Source organism: Sarcophilus harrisii, chromosome X, assembly GCF_902635505.1.
Source record: "Sarcophilus harrisii chromosome X, mSarHar1.11, whole genome shotgun sequence".
Lineage (NCBI taxonomy): Eukaryota > Metazoa > Chordata > Mammalia > Dasyuromorphia > Dasyuridae > Sarcophilus > Sarcophilus harrisii.
The window spans coordinates 80,459,411-80,471,651 of record NC_045432.1 but is presented as its reverse complement, the minus strand read 5'-3'; the positions used below and the strand labels follow the sequence as shown (position 1 = coordinate 80,471,651).

Genomic DNA, 12,241 nt, shown 5'->3' with positions numbered 1-12,241 from the left:
AGTATGAGGGGGAGGGGTGTTTTGGAGTTTGATGTATTCTGCTATTTTATGGGTGTGTTTCTGGGGAGGGGTTTAGGTGGGTTGGGGTGGGAAGTGGGGACATGGGGGAGGGCAGAAGCGGGTTGTATGTTGGAAGGGTTAGATGTTGTTGAGTAGGCATGTTTCTGAGATTGCTTGAAATTTGTAAGCAGAGGTTTTGTTTAATTTTGTTTGTTGTTTTTGGTGGTTTTTGTTTTCTTGGGTTTTGGTTTTTCTGTTGGGTGAGGGGTTTGAATGAAATGGTTTTGGTAGTTTTAGTTTAGAGGGAATGATGTTGTGTGACAGTCTTGTCTCTTTTCTTGGGATTAAAGTTTTAATTTGCTTACTTGAAGTTTTTGTTGCAGAGGGGGTTGGTTTGCTTGTTGGTGAAGTTTTCTTGTTTTAAAGTTTGGATTTGTTTTTACTGTGTGTTTCTCACATGTAGATGTTACCAGGTATTGGGGGAAGGGGAGGGAGGACTTTTTAGATATGGGGCTATTGGAACTTACCTTTAAGCCTTTTCTTGGAATGCTTAAGTTTTTGGAGGAGATTGCTTCTGTGTGGGACAATGGGGTTGAGGGGTTTTCCTTACGTAGTTTTTGCTTGCTTTCTCTGCCTCTGAGGAGGAAAGGACCTGGGGTACTGGGGAGGGGATGTAACTTAGAGGAGAGGGCAAGGAATAGACTGTCCAGACAGTGGTAGGGCAGGGGAAGGGAAAGGGGAAGGGGGAGGGAGAGAGAAAGAGGGGAAGGGAAGGAGGAGAGGGGAAAAGGAGGAAGGGGAGAGAGGGGGACCGGAAGGAGAGGGCAAAAGGAGCAGGGCAGGGGAAGGGAGGGTCCAGGCTGGGACATGGGAGGGAGGACCAGGAAGAGGGAAAGTTTGTCTTCCCTTCCCCCTCCTCCTTTTGCTGCCGCTGCAGAAGTGAGGACATCATCATCGAGGAGTTTGCTCAGAGGTGGCCAAAGGGCCAGGGGGGAGAGGAGCCTGAGGAGGAGGCCCCCAACGCTGAGGACAACTAAGGAAGCCCATGGAGCCTGGGCCCCGGGTGGCTCCCCGTGAGACGAATTGAACGTGGCCCAAAATAAAGTAGACTGACTTGCAGACTGTGTTTCTTGTTCCGAGGGGGGCAGGGAATGAATGGCCGAGGGGGGTGGGGGAAGGGGGAGGGGGCAACAGGCGCGATGACGTCACCAGGTGGGTCTGCGAGGAGCGGCTGGATAAGGGAAGGCGCTGGACTGCGGCCCGACAAGCCAGACTATAATGGGACACTGGCTGTCCTTGGCCGCGAGCCCCGAATCTTCTCCGCAGATGATCAAAGGGCTTGGATTGAACAGAATATCCAGGACCTTCTTTATGAGTCTGAGGCCCAAACGTGGGTCTTGGGCCGTGCGGGCCGGGGGCCTCCGGCCCCCGCAGCGGGGTCGGGCTGGGGCGTCTCGCAGGTGCGAAGCCTCGGGCCTCTGGGGTCCGTTCCATGATCTGGGCGGAGATCACTTCTCCCATTGCCACAGCTGGGAATCGGGGTTTGGGGGCGGCTCCTCCGGCTTAATGGCCATTAAGTGTATAGCAGGGGCCGGTGGGTTTTTATTAGGGAATCGAGTATTCATGGAAATTCGAGGGGAGCTTGGGGTCCGAACTGGGGGAGCGAGGCCGTGGCTCCCTGGCTGCTGCCCTCCCCCCCCCCTCCCCCCCCGCAGCGGCCAAACCGCGAGGGCCCGACGCCCGACAGGGGGCTCTGACCCGGGACCATCCAACTGAAGCCCCTCCTAGGGCAACCCTAGAGGGCCCAGCAAAGAGCAGCTGCGGGAACGGGGTCCCCGTGGCCTTCCTGTTGCCCCACAATGCCCCGGGGAGCCTCGGGAAAGAGCGGGCTCCCCTTTGTTGGAGAAAGTCAGGGAGGGACTGGTGACCGGAAAGGGGATTTCGGTCATCACTAGTGGCGTTCGCTGCCCTGGGGGGCCCTTCTCCCTGACACTCTGGGTGACCAATGCTCAGGGCTCCGGCCTTGGAGCCTCGAACCCTTCCTGCCCCTCCCCCGCCTCCCCAGCTCGAGCCTCCGGCGCCCCCTCGGGGGGTCGCAGGGGGTTGCTGTGCTGGTCCGTGCTGGTCAAGGGGTCCAGTTTCCTCCGCCCCGGCCAATGGGAGAGGGACTGGGGGGGCCGGAGGCACCGGCCCCAGAGCCTTAGGGACAGGCCGGGGCAAGCAGCTCTCCAGGTCAAGGAGGAAAGGGAGAGTAGATGGGGAGGGGAGGGAGGGGGCAGAAGCCCGCGGGGACGCGCCCGGCCTTAGCTTCTCCGCCCCTCCCCTAAATGAGAATCCCTGCCTCGCCTCCCCTTGGCGGGGCCGCGCAAGAGGCCCCCGGGCCCCTGCCCGGCTTTCCCGCGCGCATCCCATTGAGTTCAGGGGCTGGGAGCGTGGACCCGATCCTGGGGGTGGGGGCCTTGAGGATACCTTTGCCGGCGGCGGCACTTCCCGGAGTACCTGGGGGCTGGGAGCGGGAGGGGGAGGGGAGGGGCTGGCGGTGCCGAGCCCGCTCCGCCCTCCGCTCTTCCCCGGGGGCGGGCCGGTTTGAGGCCAACCTCCCCAGGCGGGTTGGCACGGCCGGGCCCCAGGGGGCGTGGGCCGGCCACCGCCGGGCTCCCGACGTATTCGCCTCAGCCCCTCCTCCAGGTCGCCGCCGGCCCAGCAGAGACGCCAGGGTTAAAGGATTCTGCCCCGAGAGGTCCGGGATACGGGAGCCCGGCGCTGCTGGACGTTTATGGGACCAAGACTTTCGATTTTGGCCTGGCGCCGCAAGTTCAAGATGGTTTTCTGGGGAGAGGGGTGCGGGGCCGGGGGAACCTGGACGGGAGGGGGGGGGGGGGGGGTTGGGGAGCCCGGACGGCGGGGGGGCGGGGGGGGCGTGGGGACCCCGGGGGGGGGGGGAGGGGGGCGGGGCCGTGGGGAGCCCGGACGGGGGGGGCCGGGGGCCCGGAGGCGGGGGCGGGGGGGGAGGGGGATCGGGACGCCATGGAGGGCGGGAGGAGGATCGGGACCGCCAGGGCTGAGGGCGCTGGCGGGGGCGCGAGGGGGAAGGGAGGGCGGAAGGAGGGGGAGAGGAGGAGCGACGGGAGGGGGCGGGAGGCCCTTTTAAAGCAGCGTGCCGCTCCCGCCCACAGTGGGGAAAGATTCCCATCACCGACGGTAAAGCTTGAAACAACTACCAGGTGAGGGGACCGGGGAGAAGGGGTCCCCGCCCAGCCCTTCAAGGCAGCGCGGGGACACGGAGACTTGCAGACATTAGCAGCTACTTGGCCTCCCCTTTGGGTTGGGGGGAGAGGTCACCTAGTAACTCAGTTCCAACACCTTTCTGTCTGTCTCTTTCCTTCTCTCTCTCTGTCTCTCTCCCTGTCTTTGTCTCTCTCTCTCTCTGTGTCTCTCTCTCTCTGTGTCTCTGTCTTTCTCTCTCTCTCCCTCCCTCCCTCCCTCCCCTCCCTCTGTATCCCTGTCTCTCTCTCTCTTTCAGGCCACTATTGGGATCGATTTCTTGTCTAAGACCATGTACCTGGAGGATCGTTCAGTAAGTGACCAAAAGTTGAAGAGTCGGGCGGACGTGACCGTCCTGTTATCCAGGCAACTCTTTCCTGGTAACATTTTGTCAAAAGGTGCGGAGGGGGAAGGAAGTGCCCAGTGCCACAAAGCACAGCGGGCTGTCGGACTCCAAAGCAGCATCCTCCCCGGCAGGGCATATGGAGCCTCAAGCTTTCCTTTCCACCCCGCCATGGGCACGAGCTCCCCGCCTTCTCCAGTTTCGAAGGCTGGTGAACAGCATTTTAATGCAGCCTGTCCATAGTCTGAGCCATTTGGTAATCCCTCTCGTAGCTCGGCTATCAAACTTTGGTCGGAGCTCTGGGATGCAGATTGCCATCACCCCCAGGCACTGTGCCTTCTCAGCTGCCTTCCGCTCAAACAAAAGCTTTTCCGTGGGGGCGGGAAGTCGCCCAGCTCTCCCTTTTTGCTCACCTCCACCTCTTTCTTGGTTAAGAATGGCTGCTCCAGACCACAGTTGCCCAAGCCACCTCCTTCCCTTCTCTTCTCCCTGCTAAGCTCAGCTCGGGTATTCATTTGGAGCTTTTCTGCCAAATTGCTTTCCAGTTTTTCCAGCCATTCTCGTTGAATACAGAACCGTTCTCCCAGGAGTTTGTGTTCCCTGGTGTGGCAAACACTAGGCTGGATTACTTCTGGATCTGGCTCCTCTAGTGTGTTCCACCGATCTAGCTTTTCATTTTTAACCGGCACCAAATCATTTTTATTGCTAGTCTCCATTTAAGGTGGACACCCTTCATCCCTACTTGGTTCATCATTTCCCCTGAGATCCTAGATCTTTGTTCCTCCAGATAAATGTTGGTTCTGTCTAAGTCGTGTAAGGTGGCTAATTGACCTTGGGGGGGGTGGGGTTTGTCTTCCTCAGATCAGGCTGCAGCTATGGGACACCGCCGGCCAGGAGCGTTTCCGAAGCCTCATTCCCAGCTACATCCGGGACTCCACTGTTGCTATTATTGTTTATGATATTACAAGTGGGTTTCTGGGGTTTTGTGAGGTCCTGGAAAGTGGGGAAAGGGATGGGGGTAAGAACCTTCCCAGATTCTTAGACCCCCCCCCCCATACCCTTTCTCTATAGACATTAACACCTTCTACCAGACGACCAGGTGGATCCGGGAAGTTCGGACGGAGCGCGGTGGGGACATCATCATCATGTTGGTGGGGAACAAGAATGACCTGGGCCATAAGAGGTGAGAGGCGCAAGGGCTGTGTCTCGGGGTAGAGACTGAGGGCCTCTTGTGGGTCACCTGGTACCTGAGCTCTAGACGGGCCTGTGTGAGGGGAGGGGGGGGTTGCCAGGATGTAGAGCCAGAGGCTTGGGGCTGGCCCTTCTGGGGGTCTTGGCCCAAGCCGAGCAGCGGCAGAATTGGTGGCTGTCTTAGGCTTCTGCTGAGCTGAATACCGGGCCCTCTATTCGTGGGGAAAAAAATTGTCTTTTATACCCCCATGTCTGAACTTCTCCCTCTCTGGTGTATCCAGGGAAGTTTCACCAGAGGAGGGAAAGCAAAAAGCCAAGGACCTGAACGTCATGTTCATCGAGACTAGCGCCAAAACCGGCTACAACGTCAAGCAGGTAACACCTGGTTCTCCTTCCCTTGGTGGCAGCCCCTCCCAACCCCCCTCTCCTCTGGGCCATCCCGGCCGGCCTCCCAACACAAATCAGAACAGCTTGTATTATATGTGGACGCCTATGTGTTCTGCATGTTTGCACCTCCCCAGCTCTTCCGCCGAGTGGCTTCTGTGCTGCCTTTCATGAACAGTGTCCCAGAGGAAAGCACCAGCGAACGTATCCTGTCTGGGGGGGGGGGGGGGGGGGGAAGGGGGGGATTATAAGGCAACTTGGGTGGGGGCCGGGAGCTGAGAAGGTCCCACTTTGGGCACCTGAGGAGGAGAAGAAAATAGAACTGAGTTATTCACTTGAGCCCAGAGGACTTGCCCCTTCCAACATGCCCTGCCCTGAGAGATAGAGCCAGAGACAGGGAGACAGAGCCAGAGACAGGGAGACAGAGCCAGAGACAGGGAGACAGAGACAGAGACAGGGAGACAGAGAGACAGAGACAGAGACAGGAAGGACAACATTCGGAGACAAAGGGCCAGTTTACTTCACTGAGCCTCCCCTCACTTCCCCCCACTTCTCCCGACAGCCCGAGCCCCCCGCCCCAGGAGTCCCCTCCCTCCTCTGGCCCACCCTCCCCCCACCCCCCTGCTCGAGAACTTCCTTGACTCCTTGGCCAGTGGTGGAGATCACTCTGGAGAAGGCGAGTGAGCCGGACGCTGAGGGCGGCGGCGGCTGCTCCTGCTAAGAACCCGCCCCCCTCGGGGGAGCCCGCCCCCCCCCCCCCTCGCAGCGGGCGGGCTCCACGTGGTGGATCTGAACCTCGCGCTCCTACTTTCGCTGCCCCTCCGAGGTTCCTTCCATCACCTCCGTCTGCCCCTCGCCTCTTTCCCGGGCGCCGCCCCCGCGGTCCGGACCCCGGGCAGACAGACAGAGGAGGCCGGGTCCAGCCTTCCCTCCTCAGCGGGTGGGGAGGTGTCGATCGGCCCTCGGCCTCAAGCTGCCCGGCTCGCCCGGGTCTCCCCTGTCCCCTTCGCTTCTTTAATAAATGGCTTAGCATCGGCCCGGCCCCTCCCTCCCCCCCAGCGTGTCCCTCTTCCCCTCGGCGCCGCCCAGCCCCTCCTTCCGGAAAGCCTCGGCCCCCTGGGCCCGAAGCTCGCGGCGGCCCCTCGCCAGCCCGCCCCTACCCACGGTCGGTTGGGAGGGAACCTCACAGGTGTCCCGGGGCGGGGGGGGGCCGGGGGGGTTGCAATAGAAGGGACGGGGAGCGAGCAAAGACCGAAGGTCCCCAAGTAAACAAACCCGCCCCTCCCGGCAACCCCGTGACTTTTAGAGCGGCCAATCGCAAGAGAGCCGCGGAAATGGAGCTCTCCGTGTGACCAATAGAAGCGAGCCGTCGAGGCTCAGCCAATCGGCTCCCGCCGAGGGGCTCGAGCCCACTTCCCACAAGTCTCTTCTCTGGCCCAACCGCAATTTGCGAACCGAGATTGCCTGACAGTGACAGTCTGGGCTGTAACAGGCAGGGATCCCGCTCCGTCCCCTGCTCATCCGGCCTCTCTCTCGGCCTTGAACGCCAGTCGTCTCACTTCCACCCCCCCCCCCCCCCCCCCCCCCCCCCCCGCCGGCCTGACCCGATCGGCCAAGGCCTCTGACCGCCTGCGCGTTCGGGCAGCTCGGAAGCCTGGCCAGCCTCCCGACAAGACCATCTTGGGAGCCATCCCGAACGGTGGGAAAGAGAAGGGTGGCAGAAGAAATACAGGGGTGCACAGGGCCAGACCCCTCCCACTGTCCAAAAGAGTAGGGGCTCGGGAAGCCACTCGATTGCAGGAACAAGTAGGGTTCGTACTTCAGAGGTGGAGGGGAGGAAGAGGATGGTAGACCCAGGAAGAGGGTGGGCGTTAAACAGCTTAATTTCAGCTCTGGGGTAAGCAAAGGGAAGGAGACAGAAGTGAGGGTTGCGCAGCCCCGGGCAAGGCTGGGAGCTAAGGGCATCCCCTCATTCAGGTGTAGTTTCCCTCACGCCTGGCCCACCACAATGGCTTTCTTTGGCCTAAGCAGCTCTAGAATGAGCCCCATGCCACCCCATTTACCTCCCGGCCAGACAACGGGTAGACTAGAAGGCCTTTTGGCAACATTGGTTGGTTGGTTTGCAGTTCGGGCATGGGATTGGCAGCTGCTCTCCTCAGCTCCGCTTTGGTCTCAGATCCCCAACTTGGGGCTACCCTGTTATCCTTTCCCTTCTCCACTCTCCCCTTTGTACAGGTCCACGCCCCAGGTGGGTGGCAAACCAGGGTTTTGTACAGCTGGCTTCAGCTATGAGTGCCGAAAACAAGGGAAGCGGGACTCGGGGTGGGAGAGACGGCAGACGAGGCTGCCCCGATTTGGGGACACCAGAGCCGGGGCCTGTGCCAACCAGGAGAGAAGCCCTCGAGCACAGTGCCCGTGGCGGAGGCGGGCGCTACTTGCCACCTCATTGCCTGTTACAAAGATTTTCACAGCCCGCCCTCTCCCTGCCTTGAATGTGGCACTTGCCCGATCCAAATGATAAAGCCACGTCACCAGTAATCCAGCTTTTCCTTTTATTTAGCAGGGGAGAGGGGGAACGAGGTTTTCATTGGGCTTCCTGTCACAGATCAATGCTGGCGGAGAGGAAGGGGATTCTCCCTGGAAAGGTTCCCTTGCCTTTACTAGGCCCGAAGCCCACCCAGGAAATGAGAGAAAGTGCAGTGTAGTTGAGGGCAGTGCAGGCTGAGGTCTGGTTCAGCGCAAGATTTCCTGGGTGCTTTCTAAGTCTGGTATTCCAGGGAGATTCTACATGCAGGGGAAGGGTGCAGCTCCTAGTGTACAGTCCTCTCCTTCTGGCGATGGTAATCTGGGGGTGAGAAAAATCCACAGAAGAAAGGGTACAGCTCTCTCATGGCAGAAAGCCCGCCTCCCCCTCTGCTCCCAGTTTTTGCTGCAACCCGGGGCCCTCGGCCATTACAAATAGAACCGTGACTATCGGGGCCCTTCACTCCGAAACATACTGTAGGGGAAGAAGCGGACACGCATGCTGATCTCTCGGGCCGTCTTCAGGATCTCCACAGCCTGAAAGGCAGAAGGAGCTAGGAGAAAGCAGAAACACGGGCCCCGGGCACCCCCAATACAGGCCCCGACACCCCCAACACCGGCTGCGTGTCACACTTTCCTGGGTTGCCCAATCTGACCCATCCACGGGGCTGGGGACTCTTTCACCTTGCTGTGCTCAATATCTTGGAAATCCACTTCATTGACAGCTAGAACCTGGTCTCCTTCCTGTAGTCCTGCCCGATGGGCATCCGAGTCGGGAATCACCTGTCAGGAATATGAAGGACACGTGGGAGTGTTGTAGGAAAATGGCTTTGTAGGGGAGACTGTATGAACCAGACAGGGGGCAGCCGATTTGGCAGTCAGGGGGTGGGTCTGCCAAGAATAAAGAATCGCTTTGTAAACTCGAGAGCATCCATCTCCTAGCACCGGGACAACCAGAGCTCTACTTGCAGACCAGCTAGTCAAATATCATGCAGGACGTTCCCTTGTTCGCTGACCCACCTTGGAGATGAAGATACCCAGCTGGGAGGCCTTTCCCCCACGGATGTTAAATCCCAACTGTAAGAGAAGGACACAGGGAAGGAGATTCAACGGAGAAGGCACGTGGCCAAGAGCATCTAGTCCCACCAAAGTTGACATGGCTCTTCTAGAGAGAGAAAGGAAAATCGGGGGTGGCATTTCAGCACTCCCAGGATCGTGGGGGAAAATGGGGTCTGCCTTGGATTACTATTCTACTTCAATCCTAGGCCAAGCTCTAAGCAACACCCTCGGCAAGATCAACTCAACCTGGTCTAAGAAAAGGACGCTCCGCAGGCTCACCTGGGCTCCTGGGGGCTTCTTCAGCATGATGGTCCGAGGCAGAAACTGGGTCAACTCATTGTTGTAGTCTGGGTGGTAGACCCTCTGCAATACATAGCCCACCCCCAGGAATCACATTCCCTGTCCAGAGGTCCTCCCTCTGTTTTACTTTCTGCTCATCCTGGAGCCAGGACAAGAGAGAGTGGTCATGGACTTGGCACAAGGAGGCTGAGTCTTCTCCTCCTGAAGAAATGAAAACCGTTGGGCTCTACGTGTTTAGAATGCCCTCGAAGGGACAGGTTGGGCAAGAATTAGAGTCCAGTAAATTGTTAGGGTAGCTAGGTGACAGAGCACTGGGCTGAGAAGCATACTCATCTTCCTAGTTCAAATCCAGCCTCCAACACTAACTGTGTGACCTTGGGCAGGTCGCTTCACCCTGTTTGCCTCAGTTTCCTCATCTGTAAAATGAGCCAGAGAAGGAAATGGCAAACCACTTCAGTATCTTGGCCAGGAAAACCCCAAATGGGGTCATACAGAGTGGGACACAACTGAAATGACTTAACAGCAAATAATTGTTTAGAAGGGGCTCCCCGAGGGAGGCACGCACTGGATTTGCAATCCCACTTCCAAGGTACCAGGGACAGGGCACAATGTCAAAAGGCCTTTATAGAAGGTTCCCAGGCAGGACAATGAGGCAGAATCGTTTCATTCTAAGCCTTCCCCTACAATCGGTCACCGACTCCATTCTATACTCCAGGCATCAAACCCGAGTCGCAACAGCCTCCCCGTTTCCCCACTGGCCCCACACAAGAAGAAGGGGAAAACAACACACCTCATGAGGAGGAATCCAGGCTGGGGGATTCTCATAGGGTGGCAAGAAGACCACCGGGTAATCATCATAAGGAATCTGGCCTTCCATTTCTGGGGAGGGGCTGAGGAGAACAAACATAAACTGGCATTCAGCTGGGAGGGGGGAGTCAAACCGGCACACACGTGACTGAGAGAGTGAGTGCTAGTTCTGGACCGTTTTGGAGAAAATCGCTGCCTCTCTCTGGGTCTTTGCTGTTTCCCCTGGAAAATAAGGATAACCCCTCCGGCTGCTAGGGGGCGCAGTGGATAGAGCACCAGCCCTGAAGTCAGGAGGACCCGAGTTCAAATCTGTTCTCACACACTTCACACTGCCTAGCTGTGTGACCCTGGGCAAGTCGCTTAACCCCAATTGCCTCAGCAAACAAATAAAGAAATGAATGAATGAATGAATTGCAGCCCCTTTTAACTCTTGCTCTAAAAATCCTATACTTCAATCAGAACATTGATCAGAACGTTGCCAAGGTGATCTGAGCCAAACCCTCCCTCCCAAATCAATCTCCACACGTTATCCTCATCCGGCTAATGCCGGCTGGACAAAAATGAGTTAACATTAATATCTGCACGCACCTCGATGGCAAAACGGATAGAGTGGTTGGGCCTGAAATCGAGAACTCCTGAATCCAAAGTCAGCCTCAGAAAATTATTAGCTGATTGACTCTGTACCTCCATCTGCCTCAATTTCCTCATCTATAAAATGGAGATCATGACTGCACCTACTTCAGAGGGTCGCTGTATCAAATATCGGTCAAGAGCTTAGCACCTCCTAGGAGCCACTAACAGGTCTTTAAGACGAGCCAGTGAGCACTAAGCGTAAGCCTAAGTCGCCTAGGATCCCAAACTAAGTGTGAGAGACGGGCACGAACCCAGTTTTTCCAGGTTCGCCAAGCCTCCTCCTCACCATTTAGGGGGCAAGGACGCGCAGGCGCAGAGCAGCTCGGAGGAGGCAGGGCAGAAGCCCTTGGCCAGGGCGAGCCAACCTTCTCGGGCAATAAGCTTCGCGTTCCCCAGGCGGCCCCCAGCCCGTTGACAGTTGGCCGCGCCCTCGTGCCCCTGTCCCCGGGACGGCTCCCCGCGGGGCAGCGCCTCACCTGGACTGGGGCTCCGGCGCCACCGCCAGCTTGGACTTTCGGGCGCCCGTGCCGGAGACTGAGAGCCGGAAGCGGAAGCGAAGAGAACCCCCTCCCCCCCGCCCCCCCCAGCAGGCGGGGAGCTCGGGAGAGCCCAACCCAGCCGCGGTGTCTCCCTGGGCGGGGCGGGATGCGGAGGGGGCGGGGCGAGAGCCGGGGCGCTTTGCGCCTGCGCTCCGGGACTCGCCTCTGTCCCGGAGGCCCCGCCTCCTTTCTTCCGTCCGCTGATTGGCCGGCGCCTCCCAGGCTGATTTGAAACTTGGCGGTTAAAAGGTACGGTGGGGTTTGCGGGGCCGGGAGGCCTCGGGAGGGATCTGTGCCGCCGGGAGTCCGGAGGCCCGCGGGTGAGCCGCTGGCAGAGGGGGTGTGTGGAAAGTGGGGGGTGCGCCAGGGCTTCGCGGAGACCTAGCGGCGCCGAGGGGCGCGGCGCGGCGCGGCGCGGCGCGGGAGGACCCAGTCAAAACGAGGCCCTGCGGCCGCTGAGGCTACGGTGGGGGCGCCGAGGGGGGCTTGAGGCTTTGGGGGGGAGGAGGCTCAGGGGATTGCGACTCTCCGGAGGAGGCTTGTGGGGAGGGTTTGAGTCTGAGGAGATTTTGAAGGTGAGGAGACTGCAGAGATATTGGGGAGGAGGGAGCAGTGGGGGAGGGACAGGAGTAGATTCGGGACCTGAATAGGCTGAGCTGGAGTCAAGAAGTCAGAGACTTTGGAAGTCAGAACGCTGCGGAGATTGGGGGGAGGGGAGGCAGTTGACAGTATGCTGACGTTGTGAAGGGCCTGAGAAAGCGGAGGTGATTGGGGGGCCGGAGGCCGAGGGGATGTTAGTGTGGTGGAGACTGAGGAGATTGGGGACAGAAACTGAGGAAATTGGGGGTTGGAGACCGAGGGGATGTGGCTGCTGTGCAGACTGAGGAGATTGGGGAGGGCGGAGGGCGAGGGCATAGGGGATCTTGGTATTGCTGACAGGTGAGGAGACTGAGTGGGATGGAGACCGAGGGGATATTAATATTCCGCATGTGAAGAGACTGGGTGGAATCGAGGCCGAGGGCAGGTTGCTATTGGTAACACTGAGGAGACTGGGTTGGGTGGAAACCGAGGGGATGTTAGTGTTCCCGAAGATGAGCAAAGTGGGGGGACAGAAGCCAAGGCGATGTTGTGCTGTGGAAGCTGAAGAGATGGGGGAGTGGAGGACAAGGGCATCTTGGTATTGCTAACAGGTGGGGCA

The 12,241-nt window shown here is 58.8% G+C and overlaps 3 protein-coding genes across 7 annotated transcripts in view; 2 read left to right on the top strand and 1 right to left on the bottom strand.

Annotated features, from left to right (window-relative positions):
• Positions 1-3,205: 3,205 nt before the first annotated feature.
• LOC116420267 (ras-related protein Rab-6B-like) lies at positions 3,206-6,217 on the top strand. Its single transcript, XM_031944639.1, has 7 exons — positions 3,206-3,224; positions 3,524-3,577; positions 4,469-4,574; positions 4,679-4,790; positions 5,080-5,173; positions 5,320-5,386; positions 5,836-6,217. The coding sequence occupies exons 2-7, from the start codon at positions 3,557-3,559 to the stop codon at positions 5,901-5,903; spliced, it is 468 nt and encodes a 155-aa protein (XP_031800499.1). The 5' UTR covers positions 3,206-3,224; positions 3,524-3,556; the 3' UTR covers positions 5,904-6,217.
• A 1,495-nt stretch (positions 6,218-7,712) lies between these two features.
• PDZD11 (PDZ domain containing 11) lies at positions 7,713-11,059 on the bottom strand. 3 transcript variants are annotated; one of them, XM_003774956.2, is made up of 7 exons: positions 10,981-11,059; positions 9,855-9,954; positions 9,044-9,127; positions 8,726-8,782; positions 8,390-8,488; positions 8,182-8,242; positions 7,713-8,027 (listed from the first exon to the last, which is right to left on the bottom strand). In XM_003774956.2, exons 2-7 carry the CDS (start codon positions 9,939-9,941, stop codon positions 7,993-7,995), a joined length of 423 nt encoding a protein of 140 aa, XP_003775004.1. In that variant the 5' UTR covers positions 9,942-9,954; positions 10,981-11,059; the 3' UTR covers positions 7,713-7,992. The 3 variants fall into 3 exon arrangements, with proteins under 3 accessions (XP_003775004.1, XP_012408860.1, XP_012408859.1); XM_012553406.3 differs by lacking the exon at positions 10,981-11,059 and adding an exon at positions 10,791-10,960; XM_012553405.3 differs by lacking the exon at positions 10,981-11,059 and having other exon boundaries at positions 9,855-9,973.
• A 173-nt stretch (positions 11,060-11,232) lies between these two features.
• Positions 11,233-12,241, top strand: part of KIF4A (kinesin family member 4A) — an 88,168-nt gene continuing 87,159 nt past the window's right edge. The window contains exon 1 of one of the 3 annotated variants that reach the window (XM_031945040.1): positions 11,233-11,292. The gene's annotated coding sequence lies outside the window, so the exon portion shown is untranslated. The other 2 variants (XM_031945042.1, XM_031945041.1) reach the window with 2 other exon arrangements.